The following is a 20,678-nucleotide window of genomic DNA, read 5'->3' on the forward strand; positions in this document are numbered from 1 at the left end:
AGATGCCCTACACTTACAAGTTGAACGAACAGAATCCTATGTTTTGATAAGAGAAGGCTACAATGTGACCTTCTTCAAGTATTCAATGGCACTTTCAAAGTCAATCCAATGAACATTCAGACTCAACAGTGAAATCAGCAGGTGACCACTCTTCAGGAGGTATGTAGATATAAAATTTGCCTGCAAACATGAAACTACATGGCAGTTTTACTGCATGTCATTTTCCACATGTTAGTTAGTTTATCAGTCTAAATTTTATGAATTCTGGATGTGCATTAAACATTTGATAAAAATGATTGCCATATGTAAAACACATTACCAGCCTTCAGTCAACAAAGTCCACAGTTTTCTCCCTAGAACAAATCCCAAAAACTGATTAGGGAACTGATTAGCCCGCTAGCGTACATACAGTAAGCACTTTATTCAAGTCCTTTTGCTTTCATCTTTTCAAAAAACTGACCAAGATCTGTCATCTTTATGAGTCCTGTACAAATCTGAGTTTCAGGACTGCACTCATTTATGCCAAATGGACTCCAGCAGAATGAAAAGCACTGACTCGCTGTGAGCGTGTATAATACAGGTCCAGTCCTGCCCATGACTGTTCCACATCACATCATCCTGTATTAAGAGCTGTTCAGGCACAATTAAGATGCTAAATTATTCATTAGCAAGTTGTGGAGAAACTACAGAGTTCGGTGTTCTAAAGTTGTTGGAAATAATATAATTTCAGCAGAACTACACATCCCATAAATCCGCTGGACAACTTCCTGACGACGTCTATGTCAGGAGTCCCTAAGCTGCCTGGTCGTGGTAACGGGAGCTGGTGGCTTCACTGGTGTCGATCTGCTGTCACAGGCGCACTGAGAATGAACTCTTATGCGATTCCTTATTTACAGGTTTATTTTCTAAAAAAAATGGAAAACACCATGGGTGGGTTTCCAGAAGCTTTCCCAGGATGGCACAGGACACGAGGCCTGCAGCTGGTGGTGGGGAAGTAACTACCAAACTGTGACTGTGCCACCACCTTGGTTACCAGGTGACAAGCAGGAAGCAAATAAAAAACATTATGTGTATAAGCTACCATACATTAACACTTTCCCAATGCATTTTAACAAAAGTTCCTTAGAAATAAAAGTGAAGTACATGTATACAATTCAAGTGTTTAAATATGGAAAAGCAAAACCGAACCAGACATAGAAATGACTGTGATTTTTTTCCAGATTCCACGATGACCTCCCAGAAATGGGGAATTGTATTTGTTTACCTAATTGGCTATGGAAGCTTCTCCAGTGCTGAACTTACAGAAGACACTGTGAAGCAGGTGGAAAGCTCGTTGGATGCAGTGAAGGAAGTCATTGATGCAGTTAAAACATGGGCTGATTATGCTCAAGATGCACAGAAAGGTGTGGACCAAGCAGTCAAACTGCTACACGAACCCAGCTCACACAGAAAGGTTTTAAATGAAGTGAGAAATTCTGCAGGGAAAGCCCTTTCAAAGATTATGAAATGCACTGAAGCAATAACAAAAGTGCTGTCTGCATTCAGCGTTGTTGGAGCTTTGCTCAGTGTCATTTTTGCCTTCCTGCCTACGCATGACCCAGTTATGGAGCTTATGAAAGAGCAATTTACAGAGGTGAACAGGAAACTGGATTCCATTGCGCACAATATCGGTGAATTGAAAAGGGATGTGAAGTGGAATGCATATGCTAGTGTTTATGCTAGAGATGAAAACACTATTGAGAATGCATGGAAGGAATTTGAAGCATTTAGAAAAGCAGTGTTGACAGCTGAAACACAGCAGGGGAAGTTGAAGCTAGCAGAAAAATTTACAGCCTTTTTTGAACATTCTGCTACAGCCAACAGTATCGAAAATTTCTATCGGTATCTTACACACAAGCATTTATCTCTCACCGAAAACATATTGAAGTTGGTTAATCAGAAATTTAAAAGGGATTTGAAGACTATACTGAACTTTTCATCTTATTTTACATCCCTGATGATTAAAGGCTTCCAACTCCAGCTCTATTACAGTGGTTTGAAAGGATATGATGGTGTCGCCAAGTCCAAGGAAGTTGTGGAAAAGTTCTCTGACGTGATTCGTGCTGTGCAAGAAGCAGCTGAGGACTGTGTGTTTAATTTTGCTGAGCAAGCACAAGCAGATGTTCGAGAGATTGCTTTGGAAAAGTGGACAAGCAACAAGGACATGGCTTCTCAGATTCAGAGCCACCTAAACAAAAAGTTTGACTGGTACGAATGGATTGTTATTGTGCATGACCAAACAGAGTTTCACACCCAATACAGGCCAACTGTTGTACTCAGAAACGTTCAAAACAAAGGTGATGTGATCGTCTTCCACCGGGAGAAGGGAGCTAAAGTTAACGAGCAAATGAAAACACAAATTAAGAACAAGATAGAACAAAAGGCATGGATGGACTTCCCATGGATCAAGAATCATTATTTTGAAATCATGAATACATTTAACAATGAAGAAATGAATAATATTGCAGGGTTTTATGCAGTGTGTAATGTCAAAGATTACCAACAAACAGAAAACAGTGCAACGTTAAAACATTCTAACATTCTAACAAACATTTTCAGTGTCAGTGTCCATTTAGGGTTTGTTTTAAAGGGCAGAGATGAAGTAGAAAACCCTCCTTGCAGGAGACCTGTATGTATTAACGGGAAATGCAAGCCCATTCCTGACACAGCAGGAGACATTTGCATGTGCACTAATAATTACTATGGTCTGACTTGCAAAAACAATATCCTGGATGACTTTAACTGGGAAACCATTAAAAAGGATACAGATAACTTTGTCATCTATCCAGTTCCAGACATGACTTCCATATTCTTCAGCATCCAGGATTTGAAAAATTTCACAAACAGTTTGGCCCTCATCATGCAGTCTCACATTGAGTGGGGGATTGTTGTTTCCAAGTACAGCAATATTATCTTGAAACTCCAGTTTATGAATAATTGTTATCAAGAATTGGAAGAAGGAAAGATGAATGAATATGACTATAAAGTAGAACTTAGTAAACATTTACAGTCCACGTCATACAAGTATCTTTCAGATACCTATCATAAAATGATGACAGGCACCAGTCTTTTGGATACCAACAATATCTTAGATTCTTATCGAAACACCCTGAAAGATGAACCTTGCAGTGAAGGTTTTAGCCAGAAAATTGACTTCTTCTTGAAGTACATGTTTGCTTTTCAGGAACAATTCTATTTGGCATGGTTAAAATACTTAATACTCACAGAGCAGTCTCATAAACTTCCACAAGAAAAGAACGAATTCACCGACTGGGTCTCCACACAGTGGAGGCTGTACAACTCCAATGGCTGTGGTCCTCTTGGAGCAAACTTGCTTTCCAACAGATTTTGTACCTCAGCCCACCACAGCAGGAGCTCTCTGAAAGTGACAGTGACTTGTGAGAACTCTTACAAACCCTTTCCAGAATCTGTCACGTGCAACAAGAATTCTTGGAGCATTCTGCCTGTTTGCTATATCCATCCTACGAATGGGAGAGTCACATGTGAAACAAGCAGTAGTGGAACAACAACAAAAATAAATTGCACAGCATCTTGTCATTCTGGCTGGACAACGCCCACGGGCCTTACTGAACAAACCTTCTTATGTGCCAAGCAGCCGTGCCCTCAGTTCACACCGTCTAATTGTACAGGCTGCAGAAGTCACTCGACTTGCGAACCACATGAAGTCTGTAATTTGAGCAGGCACACCTGTGAGCCCGCCTGCAGTTCTGGAGGGTTCAGGTGCGGACGAAATGCTGAATGTAGCACAGCTAACCACGTCCCAAAGTGTTCGTGTAAGGCTTGCTGGTTTGAACTCATCGCAGGAAGGGGTTGTGTCTACAGACCTCTGAAGTGGGTGGCCACCAATAACATCCCATCTGGTAAGCAAGTTCTCTCTCTCCCAGTACCTCTGCAACACACAGCATACAGTACTTACAAAATAATCAGCATAGTCTCCACAAAACTAGCTTTTTAAATATCAATACAGTGCAGTGATTGGAGGCTAGAGGCTGGATCCAGAAGCAGGCAAAGGTAAGCAGTCAGCCAGGTGAAAAGCACACAGCAGCAGGTGAGCAGTAACAAGGCAGTGAGATACCGATGGAAACAACACACTGTGTAGAACCATAATCCAAAGGCAGGCAAACCAGAGGACGCAGGCAAAGGTACCAAAGGGAGATCTGTAATTAGCTCAAGCAAGTCCAAGGCCAGGAAAACCCAACAAGCAGTAATCAAAGAATCGCAGACACACAAGCAAACACTGTCAGAGCACAGTAGGTAAGCACAATAAGAACACCAAGACACACAATGAATTATTGTGACTGAGCTTCCTAGAAATGCACAGGTGGATCTTAAATAGCCCCGAGCTGAATGTGTGCAGGTGGGATGGATCTTCCGCCACGGCGAGTGGCAATTGCCTAAACAGTAGGTCCACCTGTTGTGTTAGAGGTCCTGAAGGAATTCCGTGACCTTTGGTGCGAGCAGGTATTACACATACACCTTCAAATCTCCTTTAAATAAGGAGTGTTCGTCTGACGTGAAAGACCCATAAGAGTGTGTTTAGGTGTGGTGTCCTTGGAGGGTTCAGGCTGTGCTGCCTGAAAAACAGTTGTTTGGTTTCTTATTGGACAGGAATATAACCAAATAATTGGCAAAGTAATGAGTAATTTTAAAATAAGCCTCAGGGTGCATCAGGGTTAAATCCTAATTGTCTCAATTTATTATATTGGGATCATTAATCTGAGAAGAGCCTATATTACTGTATGTTTTTATAGAAGCAAAATTACACCGGGCTGTTTATTCTTATTTGAGAAACATCACTGAAGTGGTCAGTGTCTCTGTCACATACTTCACATTCAAACATTTCCCAGTAGCCACACAGGCAGTGTAGCCATGCCATTTCTACAGATCTCTGTAGGACATACCCACAGGAAATCCAGTCTAACGTACATAGTGTCTAACCACTCTTCACCACTTCATCTGTGTATTTATTCTACTCTACAGAAAAAAAATATTTCCAGGCTTTATCTCATTCTCTCTCCCATTATTTAAAATGACGTGTCCTCTGCTAAATGAAGTGGGAGTGGCTTGCGAGTAGGTAGAAGAAGGGTTTTTCCTGGTAAATGATTGAGCTCTCTGAAAGTGACGGTGACTTGTAAGAATTTTTACAAACTCTTTCCAAAATCTGTTGTGCAACAAGAATTACTGGATCATTTTGCCTGTTTTCTATATCCATCCCACACAAGGGAATGTCACATGTGAAACAAGCAGTAGACGAATTAAGGCTTGATAAAGGACTGTGTCCTTTTTGCTCAGTGCTCTTACCTTTTGTCTTCCTTTCAAACTTTACTGGTCATCATATCATTGCAATGGCCAGCTGAACTGTTTCTTTATTTCCTCTTTGAAATAAGGGAAAGGCCAGTTTTTGCATTAAAAGATTTTCTCTGTGCCTTTGTAAAACATTGCTCCCTGTGTGCGTTTGTGGATGGGAGGGGGTTGCATTCGGAGAATCAACCTGTTCTCTATTTTTATCCAATATTAATATTGACGCCTTCCACTGACCTTAAGTCCTTTACTTGTTGTAGCCACAATCATCTCATTTCCCCAGTATAGTGACGGGGACTGTAAACAGGCGCCGTCCTCTGGATGAGATGTAAAACCGAGGTCCTGACTCTCCGTGGTCATTAAAAATCCCAGGGTATTTCTTGAAAAGAGTAGGGGTGTAACCCAGGCATCCTGGGCAAATTCCCATTGGCCCTTACTAATCATGGCCTCCTAATAATCCCCATCTATGAATTGGCTTCATCACTCTGCTCTCCTCCCCACTGATAGCTGGTGTGTGGTGAGCGTTCTGGCGCACTATGGCTGCTGTCTCATCATCCAGGTGGATGCTGCACATTGTTGGTGGTGGAGGGGAGTCCCCATTACCTATAAAGCGCTTTGAGTGGAGTGTCCAGAAAGGTGCTATATAAGTGTAAGCAATTAATTAATTAAATTCTAAAAAAAATAATTCAATGAAAATATAGCTGGAATCCAGTTAGGACCACAACTACCTACGTTTGGACCATTACAGCCTGTTTTCAAATGGCTGCCTTACTGAATGGAATATTTCTGATAATTTCATTTCAGGGGTAAATTACTTTTTCCAGTGTTTTCAAAACTCAGAGAAAGAGGCACTTCTTTATACATAGGTTTGTGGAGGTATAGAACAAGGTTCTCAGCCATGCTGTTGAAGCTGATATCCTGGCTACTTTCAAGATACATCTAGATGAGATCTTGGGATTGATCACTTACTAACAAACAATCTGGACGGGCTAAATGATCTCCTCTCATGATTTCTCTCTGAAACAGATGCAGTTCACGGAGGCTGGGACGGAAAATCTAAAATTAACTACTATGTGTGTCGTGCACAAGCCGTTGATAAAGCATGGCATGGCGGGAAGCTTTTTTATTACGGACAGCAGAAAAAGTTTGTTTGTTCTTATGAATACGGAGGAAGGGAGATATTTGCTTCAGTGTATCAGGTAAGATCTGAGGCAATATGCAGAATTGAATGTTATCTGTGCTGTATAAACACTGTTGGATGAAAATGTGAAGGGCACAGTTGCAGCAATAGCATCACAGTGAATAGCGCCAATCTAGGCGAATGCAAAAATGTGGTATCAATGCTCAGACACATTCATTTTTGCTCTGTGTACTGTATATATGTGACAGTATATACAGTATACTGTTTGCACAATTGTGTGTTTGGGGATGTTTATATAATGCAACATCCATAAAATATTCACAACATCCTCTGTCCTTCAGGCTCTTCTGTATCCCTGTCCAGGAAATAAAGGTGTAGAATGGGCAGACGGAGTTCACAGAGAATCCATAATAACTGGAAAAGCAGCCCAGTGGAACGTAAACTACTATGTGTGCAGGTTTGTGGAAACAATTATAATGTCATTTACATATGAATTATCCTCTTAATCATTAATAATTTTAGAGATATTCTGGCAGACGCCTATATGACTTTTTATTTCAAACAGTACTTATTGGTCAACAGAATGGTCATTCAGTGAAATGGAGTTCAACATGACCTCATTTCAAACTCTTAGATGTTCCCAGGAGTGCTTAAAGCTGCCTATATCTCCTTTATTTAAAGAATATAAAATAACAGCAACAGCGAAAAGGAGGTGGGAGAAGTAGTCTCGGAACACCATTAAATAAATACTTAATTATCAGTTCATGGAGATTTGCCAAATGTTTAGCTATCAAACATGTTAATACCTACTGTGAGAACTTTTGCAAAATGTACTGTATACAAGTCATCCACTAAACCTGAATAGAACCAGAAAAAGTGAAGATAAAAACTCAAGAAAAGAAAGATGTTGCTTTTGTGAACTCAATCGTTTTGAAGGCAGTGAAGTGAAAATACTGTACATTAATTAATGAACTGGTGGTGCCCAGAGATATTAGTCTCTATGGCCGTTAATCACAATTTATTCTTTCACTGTTGTTTTAAACTGTCTATATACTGTACCTCCCACTAAATGCCAGCCTAAACAGTTACTTTTCCCAGCTAAAAGAAATCTTCTTTTAACTGTAAACGTATAGCTTTATAATTATGAAATTCTGCTAAACAATATGTTAATTGTAATACAGAAACACTTAGCATTATAATTTGCATATAATTATAATTAGCCAGCCTCGCTAATATTTTAGGAATACTATTCCAAAGTTTGGGGGCGTTGTAGCAAAAGGCTGCCTCTCCAGTCCTATGCTTAATGTTGGAATAATCTTTAAAAGTCATGCGCTTGTTGCACTGGCCTTGATGGAATTAACAGTACGAACAGCTTCATCCATTACTGGTTCAGGGGGCATGTTCTTATCCGCGAGAGCTTGTCTACGAATCATGCAATGCGTCCACAACGCGAACGGCCCGTACTTTCGTGACGAGCCCACTGTGAGAGCCAGTCATAGCTGGTGCACCGACTGAGCAGATTCCCACACTCCTGTTCCAGTCAGTTTCATGCTCACTGCAAAGAAAAATACACACTAGATTTTATCTTAGCGATCACCTGCTCTTTCACGTCTCTTGCCATACGCCCAATGCGGTTAGACACAGTATAATTTCACGGTGGTATCAGTGCTAGTTGCTCTGCAGCGCTTTTCCCACACATGACTGAAACCAGGTTTCCTTAGCGCACGGTAAGAAAAAAGTCTCACCTAATGTGTGTGGCTTCCCAGTTTTGGCCTCTTAGCTTCTGTAGTTTTCGTTAAAAAAACGAACAGGTTTATACTGCAAGGCTGAGTGTCCGGTCTGCAAGTGGTATAGCAGTTTGGAGGGCTTGAGGATTTACTTAGCTAACACTTCGCCACAAACCGCACATACTGTAGAGTTCGTGCATCGTCTCAATCACTTGTCTGTGTAAATTCATACTTCAGATACTTCTTGTCGCATTTTCTCGTTTTCTTCTGTTTGGAGTTTTCTACTGTGCGTTTCTCCACATTGTCTTTAGCCCTCACTCTTCCAGCGTCACCTATTCAAAAATACTCCATTGCGCAAAAGAAAAAAGTGCTACAAATATAAATGCAATCGTGGCCCGCCCAATAGGCATTAATGTAGCGCCTTCGCCGGGCGCACCGCACAGCAGGCTGGGAGTTGTAGCTGGGGGATAGTCTGTGGGCTCGCAGAGTGACCACTAAGTCACCCTGCTAATGTAAACAGTCTGAACTGTGCAGGTGTATACAATAATTTATTGTTTACCTCTGACGTGTAACCCCCCTGATTCTGCGTACGTGTCCCGTTTGCCGCCCTAGTGTGTGAAAGCCGCGGTGATTGTTTTTGCTGCCTACTGTTGATCTCTCCGGGACTGCGGGGGTCGCGGCTGCCAGGTTAAGAACCCCAGATCTACAGTAGTTACACATTAGTGTTGTTCAGAAGGGGGTGGATGCCTCTGAATGATTCATTTGAAATGCGAACCGCAGAATAATTCATAAACAAAGGTGCTTTTTTTCAGGGGGATCCTTAATGGGGTTTATCATCCTGGAAAACTTTTCAACACCCGACGTGGTTGGAGATGTCATATTGGCTTCCTTCTTTATGATCGCTTACTTTCCTCGTTTCAATCATTGAAACACCTGCCATGTGACTAATGTAGAACTGGAATGTGTTGATAGAATGCAACTTTTATTAAGATTCGATGCATTCAGCATCCTGTATAAGAAATCATTCCTATTTTATTCTATTCTTCTAGCATTTTATAAGTTTTAGATTTTTTCCCTTGTTTTTAAATATTTATTCTCTGTAGGGTTGTATTCATGTAGGGTTATCTACTGAAGCAAATACAGAAATATCAGATTACAGAATTCATCCAAAGAATGGCAACTAGTACATTTCTTGGGTCCAGTGGAATTTTCCGCACTGATTGAAAAAATAAATCCTTTAAGTCTTGAAGAAAGAAAACAAGGGGTCCTGTTTTAAATGTTTGGAATCCTTAATGTACTGTATGAACAATGAAACTTGAATTAGGAAACTTCAGTAAAAACTCAGTGGCAGGGCTTGTAAAAAATAAGATCATCTTAGACAAAGGGGGGTGAGAATCTGAAAGAGGCAGCCCCACGCTCCTCTTGAAGCTACTGTCCTGGAATCCTTGATGAAAAGTATGGATAAAATCTCTGGATTAATTAATTTCTAACAAACGTGCTAGATATTCTGATTTTCTTAACCAAACTTACCAAGTAATACCATGGGAATGCTTTCACATTGAAAACTGAACATCATTGTGGCAGCAAGTTTTGAAAATGTTTACAATTTAAATTTGCATTGCTAATACCATACAGTATGTCCAGGCACATTAGGAAATGTGGCCTCATTTCAACATTATACACATTTGTGATGGAATGATACATGATTGTAGTAACATATCTTTTTCAGACTGAATTGAAATGTATATCCTAGAATTTTGTTTGCCTTTTAATCGCTTCCTCACATTGTCTAGAAGATGTAATTAATGTGTAAACATTAACACGTCTTTTTCATCTGTAGCCTCTTCTAGCTCAGTGTTTTCTGTTTTTTACATATAGTTTGTTTTTGCTAACATCTTGTAATATTTTCCTCTTGATTACATAAATAAAATTTGCATATGAAACTTTCTGAACTCAATTTGCTACTTTACAGTGTTTGCCAGTCCTCCTATTGTGGTATTGTCTGCAAACGGGACAAGGTTACTAACTGATACAGAACAGATCCTTGATATAAATTAGAGAGAGCAGCAGTCCAATTAGATCATTCGCCCCATTATCTGTACTGCCAGTAATGTATTAATCGGTTCTAGATTCAAATACACACATTCCCCTAAATGATAACATTTATAATTTCACAGTTTTATATTTTATCAGCCCTCTTTCGGATGAGACGTTAAACCGAGGTCCTGACTCTCAGTGGCCATTAAAGATCCCTAGTTCTCCCCCTTGTTGCGGAGGGAGAGAAGAAACTCCATTGTCCCCGAATGTTATCAAAAATGATAGAAAAATGTATAACCACATAAATAATAAGAAACACAGCAGAGCCGCACACCCCCCAACCCCCTGAGCCACTACCTAGGTTCCTCTTGATTATCAGCATCTCATGTCATAAAGCAGATGAAGCCACACTAGTTACTGACTCGACTAATTCATTAATGTCTAAATCAATGAGGATTATGGCCTTGAACATCCTGTTTTCGTTTAGATGCTCTTCTAATTTGGTCCTTGATATAAGTGAAATACTACTGAGATGTGTATGGTTATGTTTTGCCTCTCCTTTAATAGAAATGGATATTACATTTTTAAAGTAAACATACCGTACTCCGTTCCTTAAGGCTCTTTTGAATATCTTAATGAGTGGTTTTCAAACAACTGATGGAGTTCAGAATATAAATTCAGGAGGAAGGTTAAATCCTAATCTTATACACTTCTGATCTCCTATGCAACCAAGATATACTGTACAGTACAGTATATCGCCTACTGTACGAGATGTTTACTTATAAATCTCGCACCCAGGACTTCCCTTGTATCTCTCTCACACTCCTCCCACAACCTGATGTGCACCCTTGCAGCAGCTCCCTAACTCATTCTTTGCAATAGTGATGGCTGCCATTCCCTCAGCTAGGTACTTTGTGCTAAATACCCTCTACACATTTCCTCCCTCTATCGCACTCATTAGGATCTAACCCAGCTATAGAAAACAGTACTAATGGAAGGCCTATGGCTGGTGGATGACCCCGTCTCAGTAACCTTAGCATTATCCATTTTCCTCCATTGCTTTAAACTTTGTACTGTATTATATTCTCTATTTTCAAGTATTGACATGTACTGAAAGTTTGAGAGGCTTAGAGACAGGCTTGTGAGGGGGAGACAGGTCTGAGAGTGAGACTCCTCAGGGTGTGCTGGGAGATAGGTGTTGAAGAAGGGGGGCACTATCTTGGTTGCTAAGTTTGGAATTCTCTGTGCAAAGCACAGCTCATAGTGGAATTATGCTGGTCTCGTTGGTCCTGTTGCTTTAGGAAGTTTATTCTCATTTCACTCACAAGCCCCATGTCAAGTCACATGAACCTCATTGAATTTCTTTCACATGAACCTCCAGTAATTTGCATGTTACTATGCAAAACATGCATGAAATATAATCAAATATTAAAGCTCTGTCAATCCTACATAACTAAATAACCTTGCACATGTCCCTGAGAGGGTGTTTTTATAAAGCCACGTAATCCTTTATTTGGTTAAGAACACCCTTCACTCAACATACAGTGAGAGGGTGGTCTCCCAGCACCATACTAAGGCAAGTCAGCTCCTCTCTGCTGTCTCTGGTGTCTCTGTGGGGGCTGTCCTAAACTCTCATGCCTTCAGAACTGTATGTTAAAGTATAACAAGTTAAGACCAGGGTAAACAAAGAATATTTAGAGAAGGGTCTGAAGTTTCCCTTACAACACCGTTACCCAGGTGTACAAAATCCATGGCCATGCAGGGGAAACCTGAGGGGTTTAACACATTAATGAGTTCGTGCATGAAACACAAAAACAAAAAATAGCCTGAAGACACTCACTTCTGGTGCTTTATTAAGATCCCATAAGGGCTGTGCTCTTGCTAAAGGCCTGTCTTCAGGGGCCTGATGTACATTTCCATTACTTATAATTTGTTTATTCGGCATGTAAAATCCCTAGCCATTTAATTAGCACGACTCAGATCGATACAGCCTCAGTTATCAAAGCAGGTCTTCCACGTTGTGTAATCGTAAGACGTTGCTGAAAGTTAAAGGGGAACTGCAGTACCATTTTCTCAGACCGAGTAATTAATCCCGGAAAAAAAAAATCCGTTGACAATATACAAAACGTTAACAAATTTCGAATTAAGCACAAAATCATCAACTTTGTTAAAGTACTGTAAGTCGCCATGTTGTCTCAGACCCCTGGGCAAGAGCGCGAGTTCCCACCAATTGTGACATGAAGCGGCCCTTCCTGCTCACTAGTCACTGTAGTGACGAATGTAATGTGATGTACGAGCGAATAAGTACAGGTTATGTGGCAGATATTTCATCGCAGAAATGTTCCAAAGTGAGCAGCATGCAGAGTTAACAAGTAAGTAGTATTTGTCAGCGAAACCATCTTGAAGTCAAGAGCAGTATTTCTATTGGATTAAGAGATGTACTCACAAGCCTGCTTGTCTACAATGTAATAGGGCTGATTCATGTCTCCGGAAGATTTGTTGCCTTGTTCTGAAACCCAGAATATGGCACTGTGCATACCTGGAAATGTAGTCTATTTTGTGATGGAGGTCTTGCAGAGTTAACAAGTAAGTAGTATTTAAATTTTAATGCACTCATCAATGCTGATTCTTTCTAACCCCAAAAGAAAAAATGGCATTGCAGTTCCCCTTTAAGACATACTGTATACAGTACTAACAAAATGTAAGCTAAAGGTACTGTACAGTATATCACACAAACCAAAACTCGAGTTTACACCTGTAGTCTAAAAAGTAAATTGAATTCTTGTCAAGGATCCATACTAGAAACAATTTTAAAACAAACAGAAACTAAAAAAATATTATCAAGATATCACAGATATTTTTTTGTTTTTACTCCCATATACCACAGGACTTTCTTTTAAGATTTTCTGAAACTACACAGTTCCTACAAAAACGATAATATTGTAGGTATCATACAGATGCAGCGATCTAGAATGAGCATCAGATCTTGCATTAACAGTGTAGGAAAAACCGGTTCAGGGACGCCAAATATGTAATCATAGCCGTAGCAAAATTAAATGTAGTGGCTCTCTGAAGGCACCAGTTCTGTAGGGTTTGGGCATTTCCTGAGACAATTATTAATTGTAGCAGTAAATCACAAAGTTGATTCTTTTGATGGCTTTAGAATCCAACCATGCGACATAACTCAAACAACGCACACACACAGGTACTAATACACGAGGAAACATTTATTAATACATAAAATATGCATGTAAACCTAACAGATCTTATCGAGAGGGTTATCAGAATACAAAAGGTATATTCGGTCAGTTACAAAGAGTTACATATATCAAGAGGACATACGTTCAGTATATCATTCAATAAGACCGTTTCATAAATGAACTTGGTTATAACTTCTACATTAGATACTCGAAACAAGTACATAACTCTTAGGAATTAAATTGATATCAACTGGTTGGGATAACAATTGAATTCTCGAGCTGTAATGCATTGAAGTTGAATACTCATCCAATCTTTGGGGATTCAGATCTCCTGCGGGCACAAAGAAACAGTTGCAGGCTGTTGCTGTCCAATCCGCGCTCTCTGGCTCCGTGCCAGGCTGTGCTGTGCGGCTTGCAACGGTGCGCTGCTGATGCTCACTGACCGGCTAGTTAGCAAAGTTTGTGCACAGGAGAAAAGATGACTGTGGGTCCCAGCAAGTCAGGAAGAGGACCGGTTCGTTCCTCATGAAGAGCGAGTTCTGAATAGTGATTCAGCTGTCCACAGTTCCGACCTGTTCACGAGGCCTGCTGCTGGTGCTAACCTCGGGTTGATCCTCTGGTTATTCTCTTGCAACCTCCGCTCTAGACTCTTAGAACAAAGGAAAGTTCTGGCACTCGGACACACTGGCCGTTCCGTGGTTGTCCGGGCTGAGTCTCAGGATGGTCAGGAGGCGCGCTGCGAGAATGTCCTGCCCTTGGGAGCCTTCTACTCCTGGGCCGTCCTGCCCTGGAATTCTCCTTTGAATTCCCTTTAGAACAGTCCACAGAATCCTCTCCAGAATATTACTGAATCTCCCTGAATCTTACTGAATCTCTCAGGCTCTCTGTGTTGCCTGTTTTTACCTGGAGGAACTTCAGCTCGTTGATTGGCTGAAAGTTCCATGGGCATCAGAGTCCCACGTGCGTTACTCGGCCCTACCAGTCCCTGATTGGTTGATCAAGGTGAGATATGAGTCACTTACTCCTGACACTTAGGAATGCAGTCCAGATGTCCAACTGGCACTCCCTAGACAGATAGGCGCCAATGGATGACCATTGATCATGATAGCCAGGCTTAGCTAAGTGCATCCCCCTTTGGGAGCTGTCCTTATCAAAAGAAAACATCTTAAATCAGCCTGCATGAATAGTTTCTCTGTGGCTGCACCACAGAGATGAACAGAGAAATGGGGCCTCATTTGGGAAGCTCAGAAACACTTACAACAGTTAGCACACTGCATTATACCATGGTTTTGGCTGGTGTGCCTTAAATAGCCTTTCGCTGTTCAAAACAGATTAAAACTGTAGGTGGCACTAGTGTTGGGTTACATATTACTGAAATGGCAGCTTTATTCTGTGTTCTTCTTAGTTTTATAAATATATATAATATATTATATATAGATATAATAATATGCTTTGAAAATATAACATATGTACTGTAGTAATGTAACATAACCATAGTAATGTAGTTTTAATTTGGCACATGAGCCAAATACATTGACACATAAACTACATTTCCCCCACGCAAAATGTTTTATTAAAGCCAGGGTAATTCTATAATTCTGATATGTCCCAGAGCATTAATGGTGTAAATTTGAGAACGAAATTTTGGAAAACCAGGATGCCATTACAAATTATCCAGTGAAATTATGCTATTTTACTATGAGTTCATGTAATATAAATGATCACTATAGTAAATAATGCGTGTCAGATATGTCAAATGCGTCATTTTGGGATGTCCCTATTGTAATCTCTGTACATTCTGGTATTCATAACATTTATGAGATTTTGTTAAATTTTGTGTATTATACCATTATTTTGAAAAACTACATAAAATAATGTGGACAAAATATATATTTTTACCTTAACTAATATTTTCAGCATTTAATACAGATTTTTAAAGCAGTCCCTAAAATCATTGTCAACCCTGTTACTGAAATGAAAATCCCCCAATCCATAAAAATGTATTTTGTATTTTAAAAAATGTTTGGTTGGATAGTATATACAGGTAGTCTGACAATGTTACTTAAATATATGTAAGACAAATTATTCCACGAATATCTAAAAATGCATTTAAGATTTATTATAAAACCATGACAATGAATTAATCTTAGAATTTCCCTGCCCCCCGCTCAAAACATTGCTAAGAGATGTCTTTGTCGACCCAGACATCAATTATTCTAATGGCCCACGGTGTTTCTCTTTAGAACAATTCCCTGGTGTCAGCAGTTCTGATATTGGTAGTATCTGCAATCAGGTAGGATCTTCAGATCTAAAAAAAATCATAGCCAAAAAATACATCACAAGGAAATATTTTTCAGTGTGGGTTTGCATGGAAAAGGACATAATGAAACACAACTGAAATCAATAAAGTCACTGCATATTACCATACTTTCATTGTGATAATAGTTCAACTGAACCTGTTTAAAAGTATTGCATACTCAACCACATCACTGTTACTGTATGACTTGTGATATTAGGCAATTAACAATAGAATCACAATTATATTTGCCATGGTTTTCATAGTTAGAACAGATACTCGCTAAATACAATTTAGCGCCAAATACCCGCTAGATATCTAAAATTCTAAAACAAATTTGAAATCTTTGAAACCTGAAGTTATTAATGCCCAGGTGGTATTGTATTTGCGTTATTGAGGGTGTACAGATTGGTTGAGCACCAGGGGGTTTCACAAAGTGAGGTTGATCAGTTAGCTGGATAACTTTAGTAACTACTGAGGGAGGGAAGAGGCCACGATAAATCTGGAGGTCTGTGGAGAGATGGCGTCCGGAGTGCGGGAAGAAACTGGGGACAGCATGGCAAAGGGAAGAAACGTGTGATAAAAAGAAAGATGACCAAAGCTGCTTCATCTAATCTTCAGCAGATAGAAAACAAAGGCAGAGGGAATTGATCAAAATCCTGTTTTGCACCAATTTTATAAACAACCTTTTTTTAGATGGGGTTCTCGACAGATGGGGTCTAGTGCAAGTCCTCTTTATCCCTGTGGGGTGGAGAAAACTATGCAGCTCACAGCTCATCCTAGAGGACTGCCCAATCCTCAGGCTCTGTGGGGGACTACACACTCTCAACCCAGCTGGACCAGGAGCTATCGCTTGTCTCAGGACTTTGCCTTCCCTAAATAAATAGACTAAGTGTAGGTCATGCTATGAAATCAGAGATTCATGAATATGTCAAAATTAGTTCTGACTTAGCGTAGTTCTAATGAAAACCACTGATGAATTGAGTAACACATTTACACCCTTAACGTAAGTTATGTTTTTCTGTTCTCATACAAATCCCTGCACCAAGAGAATAAAATCTCATTTCTAGGGGGTTCTCAAGGGAAATAGTGCATTGATGACTTCAAGGACAAAACAACACACTATCAAAATACAGCCTGAAGGAAGCTAATTCTGTTGCATTGGTAAGATTATTGTGTGCAGTACCTGGTTTGTTTTTTTCACATGTGCCTGATCATCTGGGACATTTTAATTGCTGATCCTTTAGTTGTATAACTAGTCAACCCTAACTTGATGTAACTATCATTATTTTAAAGTATATGTTTTTTTTCCAAGTAAGTTTCAGCTGTTGTTTAGATGTGACAGACAAATAGTCAGAGTTGCACTGCAATCAAATAGCAGCTACTGTACACTTTTACTCAGCACTCCGATTAGTACCCGTTTCAAAGAAACCTATGGTTTTCAGAACAAAAAATGTTGATGTTGACTGATCTGATCTGACCAATGTGAATGGGGTTATTGACTGATCTCTACAAAGAAACACAAAACGAGACAAATATTTAAAGTTAAACTAATTTTAATAAACTATGTTTCATCCATTTTTAGCTAAAGAATACTAAATAATTCACCTCTGAAAACTACAAATTGTACATATCTTTTTATAGTGTGTGTTGTATAGTTATGATATTGTAATGCACGTTTGTCTCATATATGTTTGGGCATGAGTATCACTGTAATCATAAAACCGTGTCAGTGCCTTCAGAAAGTATTCACCTCTATCCCTCCCAGAACAACTTTAAATGTTGTTAACCAGAATTATTAATGCATTTAAATTATTTTTATGACATTATGTTTCCCTTGACTCAAACAAGATATGCAAGGATGAAGCCGATGGGCGACAATGAGACATCCTATATACTACATTTGCACGGGGAATTGGGGAACTACTGCACAGCCATACCCACACACAGCCTTTCCTATAAAAGCCATACGGAATGACAAGGGGGTGTCTGTTCAGATCCTCACAATTCATTGAAAGGGTGAGTCACGAAAATCTCTGGGTGAGATTTTATACAGCCTGAAAAGAAAGAAAACCAATCCAGGTTAAAGACAATAACCACCTTCTGAGGCGTGAATAACAGCTGTAGCCGTGTCAGCTGCAGATTAAAAGGAATGGTGGACTGGACAAATGTGTTTGACTGGGTGTGGGTTTTCCGCTGTTATTACCAGGACAAAGCAGAGATCTATATTCGGTTACTGTACATCAGTGAGTTCCGGTTGCTGATAAGGCACTCCTAAAGGGACGTTTGAGTGCAGATTGTTACTTCTAGTCTTTGTGTACTGTGTGTTAGGTTGCTTTGGCACCATTATTCGTATTAGTTTAGGTGGGTAGCTGTGTCAGCAAAGGAACAAGTCATAGGTTTATTCCAGGCTGAAAAGAGAAGAAAGAAAACACAACGTTTAGGCGGTGGAGCCTTCTTCGGGTGTGAGAAGAAGGCTCCACAGCCGGTACGTTGTTTTTTCTTCTCTTTTCAGCATGGAATAAACCCATTACTTGTTCCTTTATTATTCGTATTATACAGTATTTGTTGCTCTGAGAAAGATAAAAAAGACCGGTTTTCTTTCTCTTCCAGGACCAAATTTGCCCCACTGTTTTTTGTGTACTTTATCTTGGTTGCTTACACAGTCACCCCTTCTTCCATCTTCGTTTCTTTCAGGTTAAAAGTGGAGAAAATGTCATAAAAAGAAGCGAGTGGAGAGAGGCTACAGGTTCAAGCACACAAGTCTTCACTCATGCTCCGGAGATAGATGTGCTTCTCACCAGTTATGCTTCTCAAAGCATTCTGCACCCTTATCTATAGAAAAACTACTTGGTGATGTGCGAAAGGAAGGCAGTGGCTCCTCTGTCCCAGATCTGAGAATCCTCAGCAGGTTTGTCAGAGAAGGGCACTTCAGAGTGATTGCAGACAAAGATGCTCTGGAGTTTGTGTAGTCTTGTCTGGTCACTTTGGTGGATTTAAATGATGCTTATGTCACAGAGTGACAAAGGGTTTCATGCAGCAGGTTTCACAGTCCATATTGACTATAAGTATGCATATATCAGCCATGCATAAAATGTATTTGTCAAAGTGTTTTTGTTTTTCTTTGTGTCTGCTTCCTCCCTGTATTTAATCAAGGTCTCCTGGCACTAACAGTGGGGTAGGTGCCAATCAAATAAAGATTGAATAACACATTGTTTTGCCCAATTATCACAAAGTCATTGATGATACTTTAGACCGTGTGCGACTGTGGAAGAGGCTGGACCTGTCCTGCAACAGGGGGACAAAGTGGAAGCAGAAGAGACGAAGGAGGAAGGGACAGTGCACCATTACATCTCGTGAACTGTATACCATCAGTTCATTTATTAGCCTTCCCTCATTGGGTCTGTCGCCCCATCCAGGATGTACCCAGCCTTGCATCGCTTGCTCCTGAATTGGAAGAAACGGTTAGAAAACAGTTGGATGGATGAAGTAGCTTGATTTACTTTCACATTCTTGTCGGTCCTGAGTCACTGTACTGTAAAATTCACTGCAGTCAAGTGCACGGAACAGGCTCTTCCGTCCCTGCTGCTGCAGAGCTTCACTGCCCTGAGTTATCTGGATAATGGGCTGATGTGACAGAAGTCCAGCAATTCGATTGTGTTCCACACAGCCCTCATCAACGACCACCTTCATCAGCTCTGCCTCACATTCAGCCTGGACAAACTCCCTTACCACAACAGACTATGTCTCTGGGCCTCCAAAACTGGACTCCTGTGAGATGAGAGCCTCACTGTCTGGTGACAGGATAGCATCGCTCATGAAGAGCCATGCCCATGTCAGTTTGGGAAGAATGGTCACGTCAGTGGCTCCTGGACCTAATGATTACTGTCTCCACTGAACTACTGCTGGGCTTACTCTGACGTTGGCCAATGCAGTCATGGTTCAACACGCTGAGCGATTGGCAAGTGTTATGTTAGGACCTTTCAAGGTAGTTCCTTCCCCACTGGAATTTCTGGAATTTCCAAAAGCCAAGACTGATCACCATGACCTACAAGAGAGAAGGCAGCCCATCATCCCCCACAGGGGCTGGAAGCACACTCCACTTGAAGTATGGGCATGTCATTGTCGACTCCAGAAGAAGGACAGGGAGCTCAGGTCAGCCCTGGACCTCAGGGACTCGAATTATCTTTGTACTCTCTTCTGAGCAGGCACTGTTCTGATTTCAAGCCTCAGTCCTACCATATGACAACTCCTGGAAAAACATGTTTTCCCCTGCTCGCTGCGTTTTGATTGGATGCAACAAAACGCCTGACCTTGAACTTCTCTGGAGAACGGGGTGCAGCCACCCAAATATAAGTCTGCCCAAGGAGCTCAAAATTCATATTTATTGAGGGTTTCTGGCAGGATTTGACACACTAACAACTGTGTTACAAGAAAGCCACACATGAAGACAAACTAACCTGAGTGGAGACAGGGGTTTTATTGTGGTAAGATAAAGATTTTGCACTCTTGTTCTTATACATGTAGATCCTTAGGTCTTATAAAATACATGCAATGCATCCATACACCTCAATCTATTATTTATCCAGGATGTGACAGATCATGAACTCATACGCCTTCTAAAACAAAAATGTGGTGGCTTGGGGCTGAAGAGTTTGTGAAAAATCTTTATCAATGCGAATTTGTGCTGTCTTTTACACATAGTGCACAAATATAACTAATATGAATTCCCGACAATATGTGTACAGTATTTATATTAATATAATTTCTTTTGTTTTTGTAGTAATGCACCGAGACATTAAAAAAAATCCACACAGAAAACAGAAAGTGTCATTGGAGATTCTTTTGACTTTTATTTTTTTGACAATACATTTCTTCAGTCAATAAGACTTTAATTCAGTTGGTGTCACAGTCTT

The 20,678-nt window shown here is 40.3% G+C and overlaps 1 protein-coding gene and 1 long non-coding RNA gene across 5 annotated transcripts; one reads left to right on the top strand and one right to left on the bottom strand.

Moving 5' to 3' along the window:
• The first annotated feature begins 1,228 nt into the window (after positions 1-1,228).
• On the top strand, positions 1,229-20,589 carry LOC148678355 (uncharacterized). 4 transcript variants are annotated; one of them, XR_015938719.1, is made up of 5 exons: positions 1,229-3,920; positions 6,388-6,560; positions 6,844-6,959; positions 16,833-16,926; positions 17,614-17,753. XR_015938719.1 is itself a non-coding variant. In XM_088633326.1 (5 exons), the coding sequence occupies exons 1-4, from the start codon at positions 1,229-1,231 to the stop codon at positions 17,738-17,740; spliced, it is 3,108 nt and encodes a 1,035-aa protein (XP_088489452.1). In that variant the 3' UTR covers positions 17,741-17,781; positions 18,460-20,589. The 4 variants fall into 4 exon arrangements, 3 of the variants coding, with proteins under 3 accessions (XP_088489452.1, XP_088489453.1, XP_088489451.1); XM_088633326.1 differs by lacking the exon at positions 16,833-16,926 and adding an exon at positions 18,460-20,589 and having other exon boundaries at positions 17,614-17,781; XM_088633327.1 differs by lacking the exons at positions 16,833-16,926; positions 17,614-17,753 and adding an exon at positions 18,460-20,589.
• LOC148678356 (uncharacterized) lies at positions 2,489-8,716 on the bottom strand. The gene is made up of 2 exons (XR_015938761.1): positions 8,248-8,716; positions 2,489-3,949 (listed from the first exon to the last, which is right to left on the bottom strand). It is a non-coding gene; the product is annotated as an uncharacterized LOC148678356 (long non-coding RNA).
• Positions 20,590-20,678: the final 89 nt, after the last annotated feature.

Source organism: Lepisosteus platostomus, chromosome 1, assembly GCF_059453375.1.
Source record: "Lepisosteus platostomus isolate fLepPlt1 chromosome 1, fLepPlt1.hap1, whole genome shotgun sequence".
Taxonomy (NCBI): Eukaryota; Metazoa; Chordata; class Actinopteri; order Semionotiformes; family Lepisosteidae; genus Lepisosteus; species Lepisosteus platostomus.

Coding starts and splice junctions, on each gene's coding strand:
- LOC148678355 (XM_088633325.1), top strand. CDS start 1,229: ATGACCTCCCAGAAATGGGGAATTGTATTTGTTTACCTAATTGGCTAT. Junction 6,561..6,843: donor TATTTGCTTCAGTGTATCAG/GTAAGATCTGAG, acceptor TCTGTCCTTCAG/GCTCTTCTGTATCCCTGTCC. Junction 6,960..9,041: donor GTAAACTACTATGTGTGCAG/GTTTGTGGAAAC, acceptor GCTTTTTTTCAG/GGGGATCCTTAATGGGGTTT.